This window comes from Vulpes lagopus, chromosome 11 (genome assembly GCF_018345385.1).
Source record: "Vulpes lagopus strain Blue_001 chromosome 11, ASM1834538v1, whole genome shotgun sequence".
Lineage (NCBI taxonomy): Eukaryota > Metazoa > Chordata > Mammalia > Carnivora > Canidae > Vulpes > Vulpes lagopus.
Genome location: NC_054834.1, coordinates 2,204,389 through 2,226,809, shown reverse-complemented (window position 1 = coordinate 2,226,809; position 22,421 = coordinate 2,204,389). Strand labels below are relative to the sequence as shown.

The window sequence follows — 22,421 nt, the reverse complement described above, 5'->3', positions numbered from 1 at the left end:
TTTAAAAAGCGCCGTTTTCGGTTTCAAATACAATCTTACATAGCACCGTGCGTTAAAAAAAAAAACCCCTCTGCCCCGTACTTTGTTACCTATTTAAATTAAATGTATTTAAACCGTCACGTTCCATGAAAGAGAAAACCACAACTTTAACAAAATGCACTCAATTAGGGCCCCAGCAAGAGCGGTCGGCAAGCAGCCTTTGCTCCGTCCGATCCTTAGTAATTGGCCCACATGCCCACACATCCCCAACCAGCCCCTTTTGTCTGGCTTGTCAAAGGACATTAGCGGAGACTAATCTGGAGGCCGCTTCCTGGCTCCTGAAAGGACACAGCCACCAAGTAAGAAAGACTCATTTATCAGAGCACAAACTCTGCTGCGTAAGTGAGGATTGCGGAGAGCCCATGTGGTGCATCATTATCTGGCCCTGATTAGCAACGATGGAAATTGGTCCTCAATTTTAACAATCAGCGGAAAAGACCTCCGGCTTTCACGGAAGGGAGACAATGGCCCCCGACGTGTCTCTGTTCTCTCGCCGCGGAGAGAACAGAGACGAGAGCCCTTGCAAAGGCTGCCCTGGAATCGTTTTGGCACTCGTCGCCCCGGGGACGGTTCTGTCCCGGTGACGCAAGGCGAGATCCGGCTCTCCTCCGCGGGCGGCTTGACATCTTCCTAGATGTCCAGGTGGCGGGGGCCACATCGTGCCTCTGGACCCCAGACCTGGCCGGCTCCCCCTCCCCTGCCCCCCGCCGGGGTTTGGAGCCCCGGTGACCTTGGGTGGGTGTCTCCGTCTCTCCGCACCTGGTTTCCTGTCTGTAAACAACGAGAGCACTACCTGCCTTATACATGGCTTGTGGGGTTTATAACCAGATAATCCGTGCGACAGTCCCGTGTGTGGCGGGTGCAGGCTGCCCTGGGCTCCCGGGAGGTGTCTCCTCCAGTCTCGAGGGGGTGGTCATCACCGTCCCTGCTGTTGTCATTGTTGCTTCTGCGTGCACACACGTGTACACACACACACACACACCCCTGGTCTGTGCCCCGGGGGCTGCAGGACCCCGACGAGCAAACATGACTGTGCCTGTGCCTTCCTCACATGTTTCCAGAAAAGAGTAAAAAAGAGAATGAGAGAAATGAATGCCCTTCCTTTCTGTCTGGTCTTCCCTAGACCTGAAGCTGCCCTAACCTCCGACGGCGAGGAAGACCTGTCTATCACCGGGCGGTTCCAGAAAACCCGTGAGGAACCGGACGAGGAGCTGGCAGGTGAGGGCCCCCTCCCTCCTGCTGCAGTATTGCACCCTGTGGCCCTAGGCCCTGGGGGTTGTTTTGTCCCGTCATGCTCCATGTGGCTGCAGGAGGGAAGGTTCTGGGCGGGTGAGCACAGCCCCAGAGGTCGCCTTCCATCGGGGCTGGTGCCGTGGGGACGTCTAACAGCTGCTCACGCGCCCTCTGGACCATCCCGACTTTGCACATTAGGAGGGCCTGCACACACGTCGGGAAAGCAAAGTTCTCCAGCCCCAAGTGGGTTTGGGAAACCCTGGGTGACACAGGTGAGCAGGTTCCCTGACTGAGGTGTCCACCCCGCTGCTTGCTGACCTATAGCACGTTTTGAAGGGCGACTCTGTAGGCACTGCCTGGACCACCCACCCGCTGGTGGTGAAGCACCACCAGCTGCTATTGTGCAGACAGGTTTTGGGGAGGTGGGGAGATAGTGCTGCACGGCTGCAGCAGGTGCAGAAGCTCCGGGAGGCCACGAGGGAGCCTTCCAATCAAGAGCCCACAGCGACAGTGGTGCAGAAGTGAGATCCTGGCCGGGCCTTAAGGGAGAACAAAACAAAAGCCAGAAGGAAACAGACGGCAGAGCCGATGGGTAGTCCCCTCGCTTGTCCGCCTTTTGTCCTCAGAAGACGCAGTGGACAGAGCTGAAACGCTAAGTGGGGCGTCCCGTGTCCCTGTGGCTCGGACCCCGTGTGCTGCATCCCTCAGAGCCGGCTCTAGATGGCCGAGGTTCATCACCTACGTCTTAAAGGCGTGAGCACGTCGTCCCATGTGGCTCGTGGTGCTTCTGATGAACGAGAGCAAGCTGAAGGTCGAAACCCCAAAGTCCCCTTCAGGTTCCATGCGGAGGCTGTTTCCGGGGGCCCCAACCCACAAATCTAGTTCATAAGTGAAGGATGTTGGCAAAAATGTTGTACTAGTTGGCCCAGGAACCGTTCCCAGCGATGCCAACCTGTGCTTGTTTGTCCCTCTTTGCAGAACGAGACGGGACCCCCCACCTGCCGACCAGGCCCGCGAGCAGCGTGTCCCACCACCGCGTGCCGGACGCCACCGGCCCCGACGGGGAGGCCGACGTGATCCCGGTCACCTTCATCGGGGAGGTTTTGGATGACCCCGTGGACTCGGGGCTGTTTTCCAATAGAAACAACAACGCTGGTTCTTTTGACCTGGGGGGCGTGGCTGACAGGGGGGCACCCCCCACACCCCCCGCGCCCCCGCAGGAGGAGCACAGCCGGCTACTGGGAAGGAGGACACACGTGCCCCACTCACCCGCTCCTCCCCATGACATCAGGACAGAAAGCAAGCCCGCCTCGGCCAACCCCCGTGATGCTGAAAATCTGAATAAAACGGAGCCCGAGACGGGCTGTGCGGCGGCGCTGCACACGCACGACCCAGACGCGCAGGGGGGCGGCGAGGGGCCCGGCCCTGGCCTCAGCGGGAAGGCGCAGGCCCACGAGGCGGCGAGGCCGCAGCCGGCGAGGGGCAAGGAGGCCCAGGGGGCAGGTAGTGGCCCAGCTCCACCGCCCTGGTATCAACGGGACCCCAGCCCCGGGGGAAGCTACGGACTGAAATACGGCCTCACGACGTACAAAATCGTCCCCCCGAGGTCGGAGATGAGGTGTTACGACCGAGGAGTGTCGCTCTCAACGGGCGCCATCAAGATCGACGAGCTGGGGAATCTGGTGAGTCCCCACGCGCACGGGGGCAGGACCATAACCCCGTCGTCATCCACACTCGACGCGGAAACCCAGCCCGTTGGAAAAGTCAAAGAATTCTGGAGGTCCGGCTCCACGGAGGCACGCTCCGGCCAGGGGACCCCCGGCCCCATTGCACCCCCGAAGCCGCAGCCTCGAGACGTGGGACGCGGGGTGGAGCCGAGCTTCCCGGGCCCCACAGCGCCGCGGCCCCCACAGCAGCCCGTGCACCCCGAGGAGGCCAGAAGCCGGCCGCCCGCCCCGGCCACTTGTCCTGTGAACGTGCCAGCAGCGAGCGCCACGGAAGTCTCATTTCTGAAGCCTCAGAGGAGGACCTCCAGTCAGTACGTGGCCTCTGCCATTGCCAAGCGCATCGGGCCCCAGGGCGCCCCGGCCGCTGCAGTGAGGACGCCCAGGAACGTCCAGCAGGACGCGGAAGGCCGGGCGCCGGCCCCACAGCCTCCCGCCCGTGCTGACCCGGGGGTGGCGGCCGGGGCCGCCCAGGGCAGCAGCCCCGAGGGAGCGTCGTCCGCCCAGGCCCCTCCCGCTGGCCTCCGCAGGAGCCCCTGTGTCCCCCCGGTCACCGCTTCCCAGCACGATCGCGTCTGCGCGGTGCAGAGCTGCAGCCTCCAGGGAAGGCAAAGCCCAGGCCGCACCGGCACCAGCCCAGCGTCCGCCCCCCAGTGCATGCTGGACGGTCCCCCCCACCCCCGCTCGGGAGACGACCAGACCCCTGGCAGGACCCTGGCAAATGAGTCCAGGTGGATCCCCCTCCACACCGAGCCCCCTTGCTCCCCGGGTGGGCTGGACACCAATGACGGAGCCAGGCAGGAGCCCCTGGAAAGGGAGGAAAAACCCAGGGTGCCGTGCGCAGGAGGACACGAACCCGATGGCACCCTGCCCCCCAGCATCTTCGGGCCAAAGAAGAAATTCCGCCCTGTGGTCCAGAGACCAGCTCCAAAAGACACGTCGCTGCACAGCGCCCTGATGGAGGCCATCCACTCGGCAGGAGGGAAGGACAGGCTGCGCAAGGTGAGCAGCGGGCCCACGTGAGGGCACAGGCGTGGGCGCAGGTGCTGGGGGTTCCGGTTCCCCCCGGCTGCCTCACAGTAGAACCACGGGGGGGACACAAACCAACAGCCTGGGGTCGACCCCCTGCCTTTAAGCCCCCGACTCCCCTGGGGACCAACAATAACATGTCCACATCCGGGCCCAGGGGAGCGGCGGGGTGGGGGTCGGGGGTCGGGGCAGAGCATCCCGAGCGGTCCTGGACCCAGGGGTGAGTCCATGAGGAGTCAGGCCAGGGCCCCTCGCACCTGACGCTCCTGCACTTCGGCAGCTCGGAGGGTCGCTGTTCAGTAACGACAGGGACAGGGACGGTTTGTGACGCTGCCCCCACCCCACCCCCAACGTACCGGGGACTCGGCTCCGAAGGTCAAGACGGGGAGAGCCTTGCTGCATTTTGCAGATGGGGAACCGAGGCAGGGCACAGTCGAGGGCTCGCCCTAGGTCACGCTGCCGGACGGCGGGGACCAGGGTCCTCATTCGGGCCCGCGAGGCTTCAGGGCACACACCGACTGCACGAGGCCGTCGTGCCGAGCCACCCGCGCGGGCCCTTTGCTCCTTAGGCACCCGGAGCCCAGTCTGCGGTGTTCCCTCCCCAGCGCCCCGGGACAGGTGTTCCTCCTCCAGGGGGCGGGGGGCTGTGCATCACCCCAGAGCCCTCCGGGCAGCTACTGCTTTTCCTGCGGGCCGCCCCCAGCCCGCATGCCCCTTCCGGGTGACCCGTGTTGACCCTGAGTGTTCCAGGTTGCAGAACCCGGCTCCGAGGGCGGCCCGAGGAAGCCGTCCTCCGCGGAGCCAGCGGGCGAGCGTTCGGCGCTGCTGGCGGCCATCCGAGGGCACAGCGGGGCCTGCAGCCTGCGGAAGGTAAGAGGAGGCCGTCCGGGCGCGGTGGTGCCATCCCCCATCCCCGCAGCCCCCTTGCGGCGCTGCACAGGCCGGGGCCGCCCCCTCCCCCCGGGTCAGGAGCATCTGCTAAGCCACCATGAGAGAGACAGGCCCTGCGTGCGAGGCCTGGGTGACCCCGGAGCTGTGCACCTGCCGGGCTGGCTCGGGCTGCATCCTGCCCTCTCGGGGACTCGGTGTGGCTGCGGGGAGGGGCAGCCCCTGCACGCGAGGCCTGGCTTCCTGCACCTGCCGTGCACTGGAGCCGTGCACCTGCCTGGCTGGGGCCATGTTCCACCCTCTCGGGGACCCGGTGCGGTTGAGGGCCAGGTGCCCCTAGAGCCGTGCACCTGCCGGGCTGGCCCAGGCCGTGTCCCGCCCCCTTGGGGACCTGGTGTGGCTGAGGCCTGGGCGCCCCCAGAGCCGTGCACCTGCCGGGTCAGCTGGGGCCACGTCACACCTTCTTGGGGACCCGGCATGGCTGTGGGGCTGCCTCACCTCTGGGCACAGGGGCTGCTGCCGGGACACTCGCCTGGCCGGGCCTCGGGAGCCCAGGTGCTCGGGCTTGGGGGCAGGACACAGTTCTCCAGCGTCCCGCTGCACAACCCGAGGCCCAGGGTGACAATGTGTTACTCCCTGAAAACCGGGCGGAGTGGGCAGGTGGCCTCCGGTGTGTGCTCACCCGCCGAGGCGCAGCAGGAGGGCAGGGTGGCTCGGGGAGGTGGCACTGCCATCCCGCTCCCTGCCCTCAGCGCCGGCTGGGGACCTGAGGCAGCGAGGCTGCACCCACGGGCGCGCTGCGGGCTGAGCGAGGCGGCGGGTGCCCCCCCAGATGCCCTCTGGGACCTTATCGTGTACCCCTGTCATTGCTAGGTGTCCTCCTTTGCCTCCGAGGAGCTGCGGAGCCTCCGGGACGCCGAGCTGTCACAGCAGGAATGCGGATCGCCCCTGGAGCCCCCAGCACTACCTGAGCTTGGCATCCCGGCCCCGCCGGCCCCGCCGGCCCCACGCCCTCCGGCCACCCAGGCTCCCCCCGCACCCAGGCCGGCGTCCAGGTCCAGCTCGGGCAGCCCCGCCGAAGCCAGGCAGGCCCTGATGGACGCCATCCGCTCCGGCACAGGGGCCGCAAGGTTGAGAAAGGTGACAGTGGGTGGCCGTGCGAGCGTTCGTGGGGGGCCTGGGAGGTCACCCAGGAGCCACGTGGCAGTAAGTCCCTCGCCCCAGGGAGCAGAGGGAGAGCACCTTCGCCATGGGGTCGCCCGCAGACCAGCTCCGGGGTCCCAGCAGGGTCCCCTCCGCACCTGCACCCCTAACTGCATCTGCACCACCCCCTCCGCTCTGGTCCAGGGGAGGCCGGCGGCCTGTTGTCAGGCCAACCTCTTCGTCCTCCCTGGGGTGCCCCGCCTTTCTGGCAGGACCCTCAGAGATGCAGGACCATCGGGGTGAAACTCAGAAGCCCCCCCCCCATATCATACAAGTTCTGCGCTGGCAGGGATGCTACTTACGGGAAAATGCAACAGGGTCGGTTTGACACAGAAGGAATCATCCTTAGACACGGCTGGCACCGGGGCGCGTACCTGGCTCAGTGAGTTGAGCACCTGACTCTTGGTCTCCGCTCAGGTCTTGATGGCAGGGTCCTGAGTTCCAGCCCCACGTTGGAAGTGGAGCCTATTTAGGAAAAAAAAAGTCAAAAAACGACTGGCATTTTTCAAGGCAATTAAAAGTGCATTTGCCTTCAGGGCGTGAACGAGATAATTTCTCGGCCTCCGTATCTGTGGGAGAAATTTCCAGCTCTGGTGAGAGCACTTGCGGGTCCTTCTTGAGTGGCACCTGCCCCTCCTGAGTGCAGGGCCCGGGTGGACGGCCAGCACCCACTCGCTTCCCCGACTCCATCCTGCGCTCACGGTCACGGGGAGCCTGCATGCACCTGACAGCCCTCGTTGGTCTGTCGTAAGGGCGTAACTTGGGGAGCCGGGAACGCACCCCAGGCACCTGGTTAATCTGTGTTTACATATGAGACATTCACACGTCCAACCATCTAGGCTGCAGGTGTTTCCCGAGGAGCCCCCAGGTCCAGGGCTGCCGTCCTGCTCAGGACAGACCGTGGGCGAGGCAGGGTCTGCGGCCTCGGGGGCTCTCAGCCACGAAGGGAGGGTGTGGAGCATGTCGCTGACCATAGGGCCTTCTCACCAACTTAGGGACGTGATGAGAGGCCCAGAGACCCCTCCTCGTGTGTCGTAGCTTTCCTCCAGGCTTATGCTTTGTCACCCACTTGGGCGTAAAGGCTGTGGCTTCTGTCCCCCGGACAGGCAGGCGGGCGGCGGACACGGCGACTGACCCCAGGCCTTACCAGGGGGGACACTGCTGCTGAGGCTCCCTATGGGCCCGGTGGCTCTGGGGACCCCGCAGGGGGCCGTGTCCCTGTTCCCGCCTCTGCTGGGGCCTCGTGGGACTGTGGGAGGGGAGTGGTGCCGGCCACTCGTGCCTCATGACGCACGGTCTTGACCATGGACCCCAAGAGACGTCATCAGGCAGGTGACCCCGTCTCCATCAATGCCCAGGAGAGAAACCAATGGCAGAGGCAAACCTCCTTCCTCCAGGCCCGTGGGTGTCCTCCTGGGGCGGGGGGGCGGGTCAGAGAAGCCACAAACGGTGACCTGTGTGGGAACGTGCAAGTCACCCTGAGCCGTAATTGCGCCGCTCGCTCGGTTTGGGCTGCTCGTTATGTGAACCTCGATGACGTGTGGGTCAAAGTGGATGAGGTCAGAGTCCAGGCGGGTCAGTCCTGGCTGTGCTGCCCCGGGGCGTGGGACCGTGCGGCCCAGTTCACATCTATCCGGTGACCTGTTTCCCTGGGAAGCCGCCGGTGCGGTGACCCCTTGGGGCCCTCCTGGCAGCCCGTCCCCCGTGGTTTCCCGGCCACCCCAGACACCCCACATGTTCCTGCGTTCAGCACACAGGGCGTCCGAAACTCCGCGTGGCTTCCCCTCTCACAGCATCACGCCAGCTCCCTTCGTGCCCACCCACAGCTCTAACTTCTAGAATGATCAGTGCCGCGGCTTGGTGCTCGCCCCTCCTAGCACACGGCAGCACCGTGCCCGGGCCTGGCGCACAGCAGGCGCTGGGTACCGGTTCCCAGGGACAAGGGACAGAGGGAACTAACTTACCTGTAGCCTGGTGGGGTTCCCGGCTCCCGCCTAGGAGCGCAGCACCCCCTGCACCCGCGCGCCCATCGCCCTCCTAGTCCATCATCCCTGTAACACCGTGCCGAGAACCGGCTTCAAGCTGGAAAAAACTGTCCTCTTTTCCTTTGGAAAATTAGATGCGCCCCTTACCTCCCCCGTGTCCCCTTCTTGGTCCTGTTCCCATTCTTCCAAGTTGGCCAGTAGCTCAGCAGCGCCCTGGACGGAGCTAATCTGTCCGCGGCGGGAGCAGGGAGCTCGGTAGACAGTCCTGCTGCTCCCACACTTCCTTTCCTCCGCTGGACACCATTGCCCTGTCACCACTGTCCCTTTTGCCCCTTTCCATCTCAACATCATTCCTCTTGGCAGGCAAGGAAACACCACGAGTCGTGGATATTTTTACGACTTTCTGGGTTGGCCTCAAACCCTAAGCTTTGTCCCTTCGTTGACTTTCTTCTTGTCCAACCGAAACAAAAGGGGGCCTGTCGGGAAGCCCGAAGCTGCTGGGACACAGGGGACCATCCCGATGCTCTTGGGCCATGCGGTGCTGTCGTCCGCACACCCTCTGCCTGGGTGGGCGCCCACCCCACTCTGTGCTCACCTTGGTTTGGTCACATCTGTGCTGGCCCTGGCCCACTCATCACGTCAGCAGGCGCTGTCCCTGCCTCAGCCCAGAGAGCAGTCACCTACCGACGTGGCTTAAATTTGGGTCGACGCTAGCGGCCATCCGTAGGGTTGACTCTGGTAAACTGCTTGGTTCACCGAGCTCCCTGCCGTTGAATTGCTGTGTGGGCCAGGTCTTCTTAGTGCTGTCCTCATGCATTTCCATTTCGATACAACACTAAGGAGTTTCTCCTTTCCCCTTCTCAATATTTTCTTAATTTACTGAGACCTTTTCAAATCTGGATCCAACCACCATATTGGTAATTGCAGTGGTGAGCACGTCCTCCAGGTCTCCAGCCCGGCCATCGATTCAAATACTCACCGGCCCCGGGTTCCCATGCTCTGACACTTGGGTGTCACGGGCCCGCCCAGGGCAGGCTCGCTGCCGGGGGAGGAGGTGATGGCCAGGCCATCCCGGCTTCACCAGCCTGCCCTCGACTGCCCAGCCCCACACCCCCCTGTACCCTCTAGGTCCTGAGAGACTGACCATAGCAGCACAGAACTGCTCTCCGAAGGCAGCTTCTCCCCGTGTGCCCGACTTCAGGTGACAGAGGCACACCGAGCCACTCCTGCCCACCCCCAACCCTCATGCAGTTGTCACCCCAACTCATCCGCCGGAAAGCTCAGTGAAAGGAGACAGTGGGGGGCACCTGGGCAGCTCACCCAGCTGCCCCTATTTTTTTCACTTTAATTGAGATATTATTGATTCAGAGCACTACGTAAGTTTGGGGTGTACAACAGAACGACCTGACTTAACATATGTCGTGAAACGATCACCATAGTAAGTTAACATTCCTCATCTTATGGGGATAGAAAAAGAAAAAGTTTTTTTGTTTTGTTTTGTTTTGTTTTGTTTTTTTGCTTTGTGATGAGAACTTTTAGGATTTACATTCTCAACAGCTTCCCTCCATGCCCTACGGCGGAATGAGCTGTAGTCCTCGTCCTGTGCATTACATCCTGGTTCTTATGTATCTTATAACTGGAAGCTTGTACCATTTGACCCCCTTCATCCAGTTTCCCCCTCTCACCTCTCCCTGCCTCTGGTAACCATAGGTCTGATCTCTTTTTCTATGCATTTGAATTTTTTTTGAGATTACATATATAAGTGAGATCATACAGTAGTTTTCTTGTCTGACTTACTTTATTTAGCATATCTATCGACTTATCTACCCCGTACCCACCCACACAAAGTCTTATTTTTTATGGATTTTTAAAGTAAATTACAAATACCAGTACACCTCCCTCCTAAATATTTTAATGTGCATATTATTAGAGGCTCATATTTTTTTAATTGTTTCTGAGACAAAATGTTTGTACAACGAAATGCACACACCTTAAGGGCACCATCTGAGTTCAAAAACCTAAGAGGGTCAGAAGAAGCAGCACCTAGAGCTCACACAGCCAGACTAGAAAACTTCATGTGGCTCTCAGGCTGCACGGCACATCTTCAAAGCAACATCCAAAACCATCCAACTGTTTCCACGTAATTGCATCCCAGAATAAAGCTCAAGAATGTTTGTAGGAATCCAAAAATATGCAGCACCCAACAAGGTAAAATTGACAGTGTCCGGCACCCAACCAAAGATTACCCTTGCCACAAAGAGTCAGGAGGATATGAAACACTGCATGCTGAAAATGAATCAATGAAAACCTCCCTAAAATAGACACAGATGTTAGAATTGGCAGAGGGGGATATGGAGACAGTTAATATAATTATTTTTAAAGAAACCAAATATTACCATTTATGTTCTGTGACCACAACAGAATTAAATTAGAAATCAATAACAAAATGATCCTGGAAAATCCCAAATGTTTAAAAACTAAATAACATGGCTCTTAATCACCCATGGGTCAAGGAAAAAAAAATAAAAGGGGAATTACAAAGTATTTTGAACCAAATGTAGGTTTAAACAATATAAAGTACGTTTGCTGCTATAAAGTCAGTAGTTGGGGGAGAATCCTATAGCACCATATAGCACCATATCACTGTATTAGAAAAGAAAGACCACAGATGAATGACCTCACTCCCATCTTTAAGAAACTAGAAAGAGTAAAAATCAAGCCTAGAGTGAGCAGAAGAAGATAAATAATAAAAGTCAGAGCAGAAATCAATGAAAGAAAAAAGAAAAAAATCATTTAAACTAATGGCTTATTCTTTTAACGAGACCAATACAGGTGATCAACTTCTAGCCAGACTTATCAGGAACAAGAAAGAAGACAATATGTCAAGATCAGGAAGGAGGGAGGTAGCATCACTATAGATTCTAAAGATATTAAAAGGATAATAAGGTGACATTATGAACAACTTTATGAAATAGACAAATTCTGTGAAAGACACAAATCAAAGCTCACTCAAAAGGAAATAGATAACCCAAGTAGCCCCATATCTATTAAAGAAATTTAATTACAACTCAGAAGCCTTCCTCTACCCATACACACAACAAAAACAAAGCACTGACACCAACACCAGGTGACTTCACTGGTGAGTTCTGCTAAATACAAGACATCCACTGAGCAGCATATCCAAATTTTCTAGAAATTCTGTTCACAATTTCCTGAGGAGGAGAGATGACCCCCCAACTCATTCTACAAAGACAGTGCTACCGTGATACCAAAACTAGACAAAGATATCACAAGGAAAGAAAACTATAGAACAATAGTCCTCACAAACACAAATGCAAAAAAAAAAAATCTAAATTGAAGTTTACCAAATCACATCCAACTATATGTAACAAGAGTATCATGTTCAAGTGAGGTTCAACTCAACAATGCAAGGTTGGGTTGATATTTGAGAATTCCTCATGTTCACACGTTAAAGGAATTCGGCAATTCAACATTCATTTCTGATAAAAAAAAAAACTTATGTAAAGTAGGAAAAGAAATAACTGATGAAAGGGACACCTGGGTGGCTCAGCAGTTGAGCATCTGCCTTCAGCTCAGAGCATGATCCTGGGGTCCCAGGATCGAGTCCCACATCGGGCTCCCCGCAGGGAGCCTGCTTCTCCCTCTGCCTGTGTCTCTGCCTCTTTCTCTGTGTGTCTCATGAATAAATAAAAAAGAAAGAACTGGTAAAAGGCATCAATAAAAAACCCACAGCTAACATCATAGATCATGACGGAAGAGCAAACACTTTCCCCTGGAATCAGAAAAAAAGCAAGAATGTCTGCTTTCACTGTTCCTATTCAGGAAGGAAGAGGGGAAAGAAATGCATCCTGATTGCAAAGAAAAGCCATAAAATGGTCTATGTTAGAAAACCCAATGGGATCCACAGATAGATTCTAAGTTTAATAAATAAGCCTGACAATGTTATAGGATACAGCAGCATTACAAATACAGCTGTATTTTTAAGTATTAGCAACAAACAATCAGAAATTCAATTTTTTTAAGTAATAATTTTCAAGAATTATTTTGATTCAAGAATCAAAAAACCATTACCACTTAGGGATGAATCTGATCAAAGGTGTACATAACCACAGAGCATCGCTGAGAGAATTTCAAGAAGACCTAAAGAAATAGGTGGGTATGTCCTATTTTGCAAACTTAAGATGATTATGCTCCCCAACTTGAACTGTAAATTCCATGTAAACCCAGTCACTATCCCAACAGGCTTTTCATAGAAACTGACAAACTGTTTCTAAAATTGAGATAGAAATGCAAACACCTAGAATAGTCAGAACTACTTTGAAAAAGATTCAGGATGGTAGACTATCGCTTCTTCATTTCGACACTTATTATGCTGCCAAAGTAATTAAGACAGTCTGGTGCTGACATCAGATAGGGCAATGGAACAGAGTAGAGCCCACAAATAGACCCACATATTTACACAAATTATTTTTGACAAAGCTATAGAGGCAACTCTGAAGAAAGGACAGTGTTTTTTTTTTTTTTCAAAAATGGCATTGGCATTGCAATCATTGGATATCCTTATGCATGATAATTAACTTTGATCCATACCTCACACTATGTAACTCAGAATTAATCATGTATCTAAATCTGAAACTGAGAACTATAAAATTTCTAGAAGGACACATAGGAGAAAAATCTTTGTGACCTTGGCTTAAGCAAAAACGTCTTGGGTTGGAAACCAAAAGCACAATCCATAAAAAGAAGGATTGATAAATTGGATTTCATTGAAATTAAAACCTTCTGCCCTTCAGAAGAACATACCAGAAGAATGAGAATACAAGCCTTAGACTATGACTACATATTGGCAAAGCGTTTATTTGATAAAGGACATATATTTAGAATTCATAAAGAAACCATAAGAAAGCAAACAAGCCAGAGAGTGGGCCAGATATTGGAATAGGGATGATACACAGATGCAAACAGACACACAAAAAGATGCTCCACATCTTGATCATCATGAAAATGCAAGTTAAGAACCGTAGGATACCCGCCTTCGTACCTACTAAAATGGCTGCAGTTCAATTTAAAAATGATAGCACAGAGTGTCGACAAGATGGGACTCCCAAGACCTGTGAGTGGGAATGTAAAATGACACAACTACTTTGAAATCTGGTTCAACCATTTCTTTTTTTTTATATATAAATTTATTTTTTATTGGTGTTCAATTTGCCAACATACAGCATAACACCCAGTGCTCATCCCATCAAATGCCCCCCTCAGTGCCCGTCACCCAGTCACTCCCACCCCCTGCCCACCTCCCCTTCCACCACCCCTAGTTCGTTTCCCAGAGTTAGGAACCTTTTCTTAAAGGGTTACACCTGCAACTACCACGTGGTCCAGCCATCCTGCTCCTAGGCGCTTACCCAAGAGAAACAAAACCTATATAAATACAGGGACCGTGTTCACATGCAGTATACGTAGCAGTGTTATCGGTAATTTCCTCAAACTGGAAACAACCCAATGTCCATCAACAGGTTAATGAGTAAGCGAACTGCCATATATCCATACAGTGAATCACTACATCGCCATGTAAGGAATGTTGGTACCTGCAATGCCATAGATGAACTTCAGAATACTTAGGCTGAGAGAAGCCAGACCAGAAATAGAAGTACATTATTTGTATAAAGTTCTAGAGGGGCGCCTGGGTGGCTCAGTCCGTTAAGTGCCCAACTCTTGGGTTTGGCGAAGGTCATGATCTCAGGGTCATGAGGCTGTGCCCCGCGTCAGGCTTCACGTTCAGCGGGGAGTCTGCTTGAGATTCTCTCTCCCTCTCCTCCTCCCCCCCCCCCACACGCTAGGTGTGCTGCTTTCTCTCTAAAATAAAATAGAATCTTAAAAAAAATAATAAGGTTCCAGAAAATGCAGACTAAGCCATAGGGATAGGGTGTTAGAGATCATCAGCAGATGATTTGGAGGGAGGAGGGATTAAAAGGAGGATGAGGACACCCTTGGGTGTGGTAGATATGTTCACGATCTCGATTGTGCCGATGGCTTCGTGGGCATTTGCGTCTATCAGAATACATCACGTTTCACACTTTAAACATGTGCAGTTACACCATGAAAACAGTAACAGTAAGTAAACATTTTCTAAGTCCCTCCCTCCGCCATGTCCACCAGCCCCCGAGCGCTCAACTCTTGGTTTTGGCAAAGGTCATGAGTGGATCAAAGTGGGTCACCTGTCCTGCTGTGTCCACCTTCATGGCTAGGCTCCCAGCCGTACGGCACAGGCGCCCCCATCCCTCCGCCACCACATCATGCCCACCGCTCCCAGAACTGCCCTCGGAAAGGTCAGCGCTGCTGCTGTGTCCTTGGACACGTCTCCTTCACTCCGTAGGTTTTGCAAGGTCAGGAGATGGAGCGACATTGTCAGCAGCATGCTGGCTGCACTGTTTCTCTTCAACCTGCACACACACTGTCTATCTGCCATGTTTCTGGACCTCCTGGACGTTCTGTGAGGAACGTGTTGTGCTTTTTCAGATTAACACTCGCCTGCGAAGGTGTGTAGTGTTTGGAGAAGCTAACATACGTTCATCCATGTGGTCCACCTTCTGGGCTCTTCACATCGCCTGACACTGCTTGCTGCTGATGTGCTTACTTACCCTCCTTGCAAGACTCTCCCTTGCCTCTCAACAAGCAGGCTCCCGATGCCCCCCACCTCCGGCCATGTGTTTGGAGTCTCCTTTGGGTGCCCCTTCCCCTGCCCAAGCCTGTCCTGGGCTCCATGCAGAGGCCCCTGGACTTAGCCCTACAACCTTTTCTCTTGCAAATGCCCTCGCTGCCCTGAGCAGACCCTTCATTGGGCCTCCGGGAGCCCCAAACTGTCCCCCTCCTGGGCCTACCAGCAACATTGACTCCAGCCCCCCCTTGACAAGCACAGTGTGTTCCACAGGCTCGGCCTCAAGAGGCTCAGAACAGAGTCGTCTCCCTCAGTACCCCCCACGCCCCCATTCTTGTCCTATTTCATCTCTCAGCTGGGAATGGAGGCACCTGAAGCCAAGGGGAGGCTGAGGGAGCCGAGAGGCTGGGGGCTGGTGTGCTTGTCCAGACGACAGCATGCAGAGCCACGTGGGTCCACGGTCTGGGGCCATGAGTGCTTGTCAGGTGAGCAGAGTCGGTTCACAACTTCCTGGTATTTGATCGGGAGCAGGTTACCTCGTCTAAACCGCAGTGTCCTCATCTGTATAGTGGAGGCAGTACTTGCGATGATACTATGGCAGCGATGCATCACTGATTGGTTGAACTCGAGTTTCAGTGAGAGACTTGCACATGGCTTGCACACGTGGTACCTGGCACACAGGAATATTCTGTGTGTGGTGGTGGTGGTGGCTCTTTGTGTTCAAGGCGATCTGTGGCGTGACCCCTGGGTGTTCACTTTGATAACACCCTGGAGAAGCTGGAGCAAGACGCCTGAGCTTCAGCACAGTCGGATTTCCAATGCATGAACCCAGCGAAACGACAGGGAGAAATCCAATGTCACTTTCATAGGACTTCACGTGAACCTGTTACTTGTCATCAAAACACCATTTAACCTTAGCCGTTTTTAGTTTTAAGATTTATTTATCTGAGAAATGGAGAGAGAAAGAGAGGGAGCTCAAATGGAGGGAGGGGCGGAGGGAAAGGGAGAGTCCCAAGCAGACACTGTGCCCAGCGTGAAGCCCTACATGGGGCTCAGTCTCCCCACCCTGAGGTCATGATCGGAGCTGAGATCAAGCGTCGGATGCTTACCCCACTGAACCACCCGGACACCCCAACCTTAGCCCTTAAAGCCAGTGAAAGATCTCCTTTGGAATTCTACAAATCAGACTTTCTGCAGTTGGACAGGAGGGTGCAGGGCGGAGCTAAGAGTGGACGTTTGAGCTTGTGCATCTAGTAGAATGGGGTCATGTGTGTGCATCCACTCGTTCATACCACAGTTAGGTACTGAGCACTCAGTAAGTTCTGCGCCCAGAGGAGGGAGTGAGAGTCCCACGGTTCCTCCTGGAGGAGCCGCTCTGCGGCAGTGAGGGAGCAGAGAGTCTGGGACACAGTAGTGAACTGGGGTAGCCCACAGCACCCCTGGGCATCGGGTTGGCCCTGACGAGGACTGGGGTCAGGAGAGCCTTTCCCTGGAGATAACCCAAAGGAGTCATAGGTTTCCAGTCGGAAAGGGGCATCCCCAACAGAAAACACCCCGTGCAAAGCCGGTCCAGAGGACGGAAAGACCCCAGCAGATCCCAGAGGCCAGGAGGGGTTCAGGGAGGGCCTGGAGCCTGGGGACAGCCAACAGCTCCAGCCAAATGGCAGGTGACCTGTAGATCTCCAGTGGGTACACACTGTTTCCTGAGAAAGACTTGTGGTAGCAAGTCCCTGGAAGTGTTTAAGCACGTTTGTGGTTCAGAAATATTCTCCTTGGGGCTGCGAGTATAACAGGTATTGATGTAGAAGCTCACGCCGGGAGCGTAATCGCAAGGGTGATCCTGCACTTGGGTCCTTAGCACGCGGATCCGCGCGTCCCGGGCTGACCCCGTTGGCTCCTCCCGGTCCCCCGAGTAACTGTGGCTCTCTCTCCACCACAGGTGCCCTTGCTCGTGTAAATCATCAAGAACATCAGACCGTGGCGGAGACCCACCTGTGAGCCCTCCACGAGGACGCCACGTGGCGGGGGGAGTGGGGCGGGGACATCAGGACTTGGTGGATCTTCTTGTCTACAGGCCAAACTCACACAATCGATTTCCAGTCCTGCAAAATCGGTTCCAAGGGAGGGCGAGATGCTGCTCGGCTGCGCGGCTGGTGTGCCAAGGAAACGTGTTTGCCTCTGAATATTTGAAGTTGCCAATAGCCTACTCTTGTTGGCAGGTTAATGGGGATACAAACGCTGGAGCCCAACACTACACTTACTTACGGTGACTACACTGATTCCGGACCTTTGACACTTTACCGCATACGGATGGTTGAGACCACTTAGTGGTTTGACATCTTCTGAATTCCAAGGAAATATGCATAAATCAGAGGAAACGATCTGAGTGTAATACACTCTGACGTTTTAGGAGTACGAACAGCGCTGGAAGAGGACTGTTGAGTAATGAAACCATTGGATGTTCATGCCTCAAAAATTTGGGGGTTACAGCCTCACGGGAGGTCACAGGCCATGATCTGACCAGCTAAGCTTTGTAAAAAACCAATGATTATCAACCAGAATAAAATCACACTTGACGTCTGGCACTTCTGATCCTCCTAGGGCAGCGGCGACAGAGATCAGAGTGGCCCGGGTGTGGATGGTCGGTGCCCCCCGGTGCCGGCGTCCCCGGTGGGCTGTGAAGTAGAACGAGCCTCCCCCACAGCGGCCGTGTACGGAGCCCAGTGACTTACTTCCCGGAGAACCTTCTGAAACCCTGCGCACAGCCAAGAGCGGGGACGTTGGGTGTCCACATGTCGCCACCGTCGGGTCAAGACCGTGCTGGTATTTCACAGTTTGGGTTTGGTGCGGGCTCGTTGGCCCAGCAGATCGGTGGCTCCCCTGAGCCCTACGGAAGGCTCGTCTTCGCGCCCGGTGCTCAGCCACTGGTAGTTACGAGGAAGCGTAGACCCAGCGCTACTTTCCACATCTCCGTCTAAAGCCTCTTTATTTGAGAAGAGCTCTTGAAGAGACGAATGGAAATCAAGAGTCCGTGACATAAAATCTCTGTCCTGATGGAACGACAGACACGGGGAGATCACTTTAAGGTCTCACGACTGCTTCACGTCGAGGCATCACCCAGAGAGGAAGCTTTGCTCTGCTCGGTCTGACGGCCACGGCTCACCTCCCTGCTGCGGCCAGAACGTCAGCCGGGGGCTCGTGAACCGCGCCGTCTCTACTCTGTGTCTTTTAGTGCCACAAATAAAAGAAAATGAAACTGTAGCTGTTGTGTGAATGACCTTATGCCGCAGCTTGTGCGGCTCATCCTGGGGGGCTCCCGCCATCTTCACCCTGGTCCTCCCTCCACTTGGGGGGCTCCCGCTGTCTTTGTTCCCTCCTTCCCCCACCTGTTTCCCTGTCACCTTGTTGCCCGATGCCCCCGGAGACCTCACGACCCGCATCTCACTCCACCTGCGATGCCCTCGCCAGTGATGCAGCTGCCGCCGGGCGCCCTGGGCGGGTGACCTGCCCTGCTTCTGATGCGCACACAGGGTCTGCCCCCCTCCTCACTTCCCTGCAGGCTCTTCTGTCCCTGAGCACTACCCTCCCCATGGCGAGGCCTGCCCCGGCCTTTGGGACCCCTGAGCCTTGGCCCTGGGGCAGACGGCAGGTCTGCAGAGGCTCCTGGGCCCAGAGCGCCTGCCGGACCCTGGGAAACACCTGCCGGTGTAGCCGGTAGAGCATCGGGCTCCTGATCTGGGCTCAGGTCACAGCTCTCAGGTCATGAAGTCCAGCCCTGCAGGGGCCTCGCAAGGAGCACACAGCCTGCCTGAGACTCGGCGTCCCCTGCCCCCACACCCCCCACCCACGCATCAGTGCTCACTCTCTTGCTCTCTGTCTCTCTAAAAAAAAAAAAAAAAACATTGCTGGGCTCTCAGGTCCTAGGCCCCCATGGGCGCAGACTCCAAGGAGCAGGGGGCAAGGTGGAAGGTGGGCGTCCACCCACTACCCCCCCCCAGCCTGGGCCACATGATAGGGCCAGGGTGTCGGGTCCCTCCCGCTGCTCACAGACCCTGGAGACGCCTCCCCTGACGCCCACGTGCCCCCGCACCCCCATGAGGCCACCCTGAGGCCTGGGAGCTGGGCCAGCCCCGATGGACACACTCAGCCCCAGAGGCCAAGGTGAAACCACAGCACCGGCTGGTGCCTTCCCAAAACCCACTGTGCTGTGGCTGCTGGTGCCACCAGCCTAGGCCACCAGCCTTCCCAGCTGCAGACACTGGCCTGCTTGTGCGTCCCCAACACACCACAGGGACTCGCACTTCCACACCAGGTGCCAGAACTCCTATTCATCCTGCAAAACCCAGCCACCCCCCACAGGGAACCTTCTTCGATGGCCACGCTGCCCCGCAGAGAGAAGCAAATACCGCCCAGATCGCACAGCCCCGATCTCTTGCTGCCTGGCGCCTGCACACGGATCCACTGGCCTCTGCAGGCGGGAGGGAGCCGCCTCGAACTCACCCAGGGTCTGCAGGTCCGGGAACCGAGCCCAGTGCCTCGGCTGATGGTTGAACTGGAGCGGGCCTGCCCCAGGGGACCCCAGGGTCAGCTTGCCCCAATGACCGGAGTCCAGGAGGGGCCTGCACTTCTGGGTCTGTGCTGCGTGGCCTGCGGCAGGAGAGCAGAGCACCCCAGGGAGAAAACTCCAGAAGGACTCTCTTTGTCAATGGCCACTGAGCGGGGCCGACTGGTGGGGAGCAGGGGAGCCCTCTCAGGAGGCATCTGGGAGTTCAGGGAAGGGGCAGCTGGGAAGGAGAGTCAGATTACTGCAACCACAGAGGGGGCATCTGGAAGCTTAGGACTTGGGGGGGCTGGGGGGCTCCGGGGGGGCAGCCACTGGGAGCTGGGCCGGGAGCATGGGGACACAGCGCAGAGGACAAGCACAGGACCAGGAAAGGTCAGAGTCCTCCCCCCAGATGGTAGAGGGGGATCCCAGCTCAGGGAGCTCCAGCCGCCACCCAAATGCTGACCACCCAAAACCCCCCAGACCGCGGGACATCAAGGCTCAGGGCAAGCACAACGGGTCCGAAGCAGGTGGCTGTGCAATAAGCAGTGGTGAGAGCAACGTAGGAGCCGTGGGGCCCGGGACACCCCCTCCCCATGCCCAACACCATGGGGTGGCCTCCAGGACCTCTGGCGATGCGGCCCAACTCCCGTGACTAGTGTGAGCATGGCCGGGTGCCCCCTCCAAGCGGTGAGCCCCCAAATCTGGCCCTCCCTTCATCGTGCCCAGTAGACCCCACCAGGGAGGAAGTGTCCCTGTAAGGATGCAGGGGCGTGCGGTGCAATCTGTGGCGTCATGGAAAGGACGTGTCTGCTGCTTTTCATTGCCTGGATCCAACACTGGATCGACCCGTCTGCTGACAGGCGTCCCACGCGTGACCTTTACGGGCCTGAGGTCGGCCTGTGTGTCAAGGTGCATCCGGGTGCATCTGGGAAGCAAGGGCTCTGCTGCTATAATTCTAGAAGCAGGGACCTCTGTGGAGGACCACAGCTGCAGGCCCCATCCGAGACCTGGTGTCACACAGCGAGCCGGACGGCCAGAGCCGTGGGCCACCTCACTGCTCCCACTCCGTTGGGCAGCGCTGTGAGCAGTACGGGGCTCAGCGCTACGCCACGGAGCTTCAAGAGCCAGAAGGAATGATGCAGCTCCCCAGTGGGCAGTCACACGACCTGCGGGGGCCTCCCGGGCACCAAGGACCAGCCCAGGAGGACTCACGCAGGAAGCCCCATGGGTGGGCGAGCCAGTGGCCCCCCGACTTGGGAAGGTGACCACCAGGGGCTCCGGGATGCCAGGCTTCCACGTGGGGACGCTGGCCCTGCAGGCCCTGCAGTGCGGCCCTGAGTCCTGTGTCCCCAGAGCCCTCTGCGGAGGCTCCGACCTGCTCGGCTGCCTTTCCCAGGCTCCCCGTACAGAGGAGGAAGGGAAAGCTCCAGGAAATGAGGCTCTCTGAGATGACTTGGCCGGCAAGGTCCACGGGACGTGTGCTGCTCCCGGGGTCCCCAGAGCCCAGCCAGCAGCAGGACCAGGTGTGCGTCCCGGGGGAACGTGGCAGCGGGCGGCAGCTGGTCCCAAGCCACACGCCTGCATGGGGAACATCTCCCCTGACTTAGTTTCCCCAAATCGTGTGCTCTGCTGTGACGTGGTCCACACCCTGAGCTGGGAGGCTATAGTTTCCTTCTCCATTTCTTCCAGATTTTCTTTACTGATTTGCTCATTTACAACAGAGACGTGGCCTGTCTGTGTCTGTGACTCCAAGGCGGCCTGGGGAGGGACGCGGCTCTTGGTTGCCTGGTGTCCAAGCATTCGGGTTCCCGCGCCCCTGGCTGCCCCGCTCTTGACAGTTTCCCATCACTAACTCTGGACTTGAGCTTGGCCCCTGGAAACTTCCCGACGCCAGCTGCCACTGTCTGCCCACAGCCTGTTTTCGGTGGCCCCTGAGGACGGCGACTGTCCCACCATGGTCTGTCCCATCAGGTTGGCTGTTTCAACAGCAAGGAACCACGAGTGGTGTGATGAGTGGGGGCTCCCCGGCCGCCTGTGACGCCTCTTGCAGCCTCCCAGACGCTGTCCGGCTGGACATGTAGCCTGTCCTCTGAGATGCCACCCTGCTGGCGGATTCGGCCCACGTGACAGGTGCACAAGGGGCACATCGTCGGGCGCTTTGAAGGTGACTCTGGACTCGGAAAGACCCAGGAGTGAATCCCAGCCGTGGGGTCTTCCCCCAAGGCCCCGTGACAGGGACAAACGCCTAATGACATCATGGGACTGTGAGAAGGAAGGACGACCAGCACACGCTCGGCACAGAGCCCGGCAGGAAGGAGCCTCAGCAGAAGCTGGCCAGCACGGCGGCGATGGCATCTGCGGAGGCAGGCGCTGTGGGTTCCGTGCCAGCCTTGCCGTCGATGGCGCTGTGGCAAGTCCCCCCGCCCCCCCCCCCGCCCCGGGGCCTCTGTCCTCTTATTTGTAGAGTGAAGCACTTAGAGCCAGTGGCTCCAGGTACTAGGCGTTCTGGAGCTGCACCTTGCAGGCGGAGAGCTCCGTGATGCTTCCATCAGCCGGGATCCCAGGAGACCAAGGGCCCCTCGGGTGGGCGACTGAGGGTGAGTGCGGGGCACATCCGGGGGAGTCCCCATCGCTCCTCAGTCTGGAAGGGCCCATGAAGCAGCAGCCAGCACGAGATGCCGAGGGTTCCAGATGCGGCCGGGGGCAGGAGGTGCGGCTTCGGAGAGAGAAGGCGGCTAGTTCAGAGCGGTGGCCTGGCAGGGAGCACAAGCACTGCAGGCGAGGAGGCCACCTGCAGCCCGGCGCAGGGGCGCCAACCCCACTCCTGAGCCGTTGGCCTCCCAGCCTGCGGGCACCGGCGGGGCCCTTCCTTCTCCTTAAATCCAACACGCACGGTGGGGAAGGAGTGAAAGAGGCTCTGGAAGAGCAGGTGGAACCTGCATCCCAAACCTAAACCAGGAAGAAGCACAGAAAACAAAATAATACGTCATGGTCGTAACAGCAGTTGCTTTACAAGCAGAAGGTGGCCTTCGATGAACACCAGCGAATGTCTGGATTCGGTCTGAAATTGTGGTTCTTCCAAGTGAAACAGGGTT

The 22,421-nt window shown here is 57.0% G+C and overlaps 1 protein-coding gene across 3 annotated transcripts in view; it reads left to right on the top strand.

The window, feature by feature from the left end:
- COBL (cordon-bleu WH2 repeat protein) overlaps positions 1-18,041 on the top strand; it is a 248,785-nt gene extending 230,744 nt beyond the window's left edge. For all 3 annotated transcript variants that reach the window (XM_041721753.1, XM_041721751.1, XM_041721752.1), the window contains 5 exons: positions 1,163-1,257; positions 2,251-3,998; positions 4,776-4,895; positions 5,787-6,053; positions 16,720-18,041. In XM_041721753.1, coding sequence (XP_041577687.1) covers positions 1,163-1,257; positions 2,251-3,998; positions 4,776-4,895; positions 5,787-6,053; positions 16,720-16,737 — 2,248 coding nt within the window. In that variant the 3' untranslated portion in view covers positions 16,738-18,041. The remainder of the gene's footprint in view (positions 1-1,162; positions 1,258-2,250; positions 3,999-4,775; positions 4,896-5,786; positions 6,054-16,719) is intronic.
- The last annotated feature ends 4,380 nt before the right edge of the window (positions 18,042-22,421 follow it).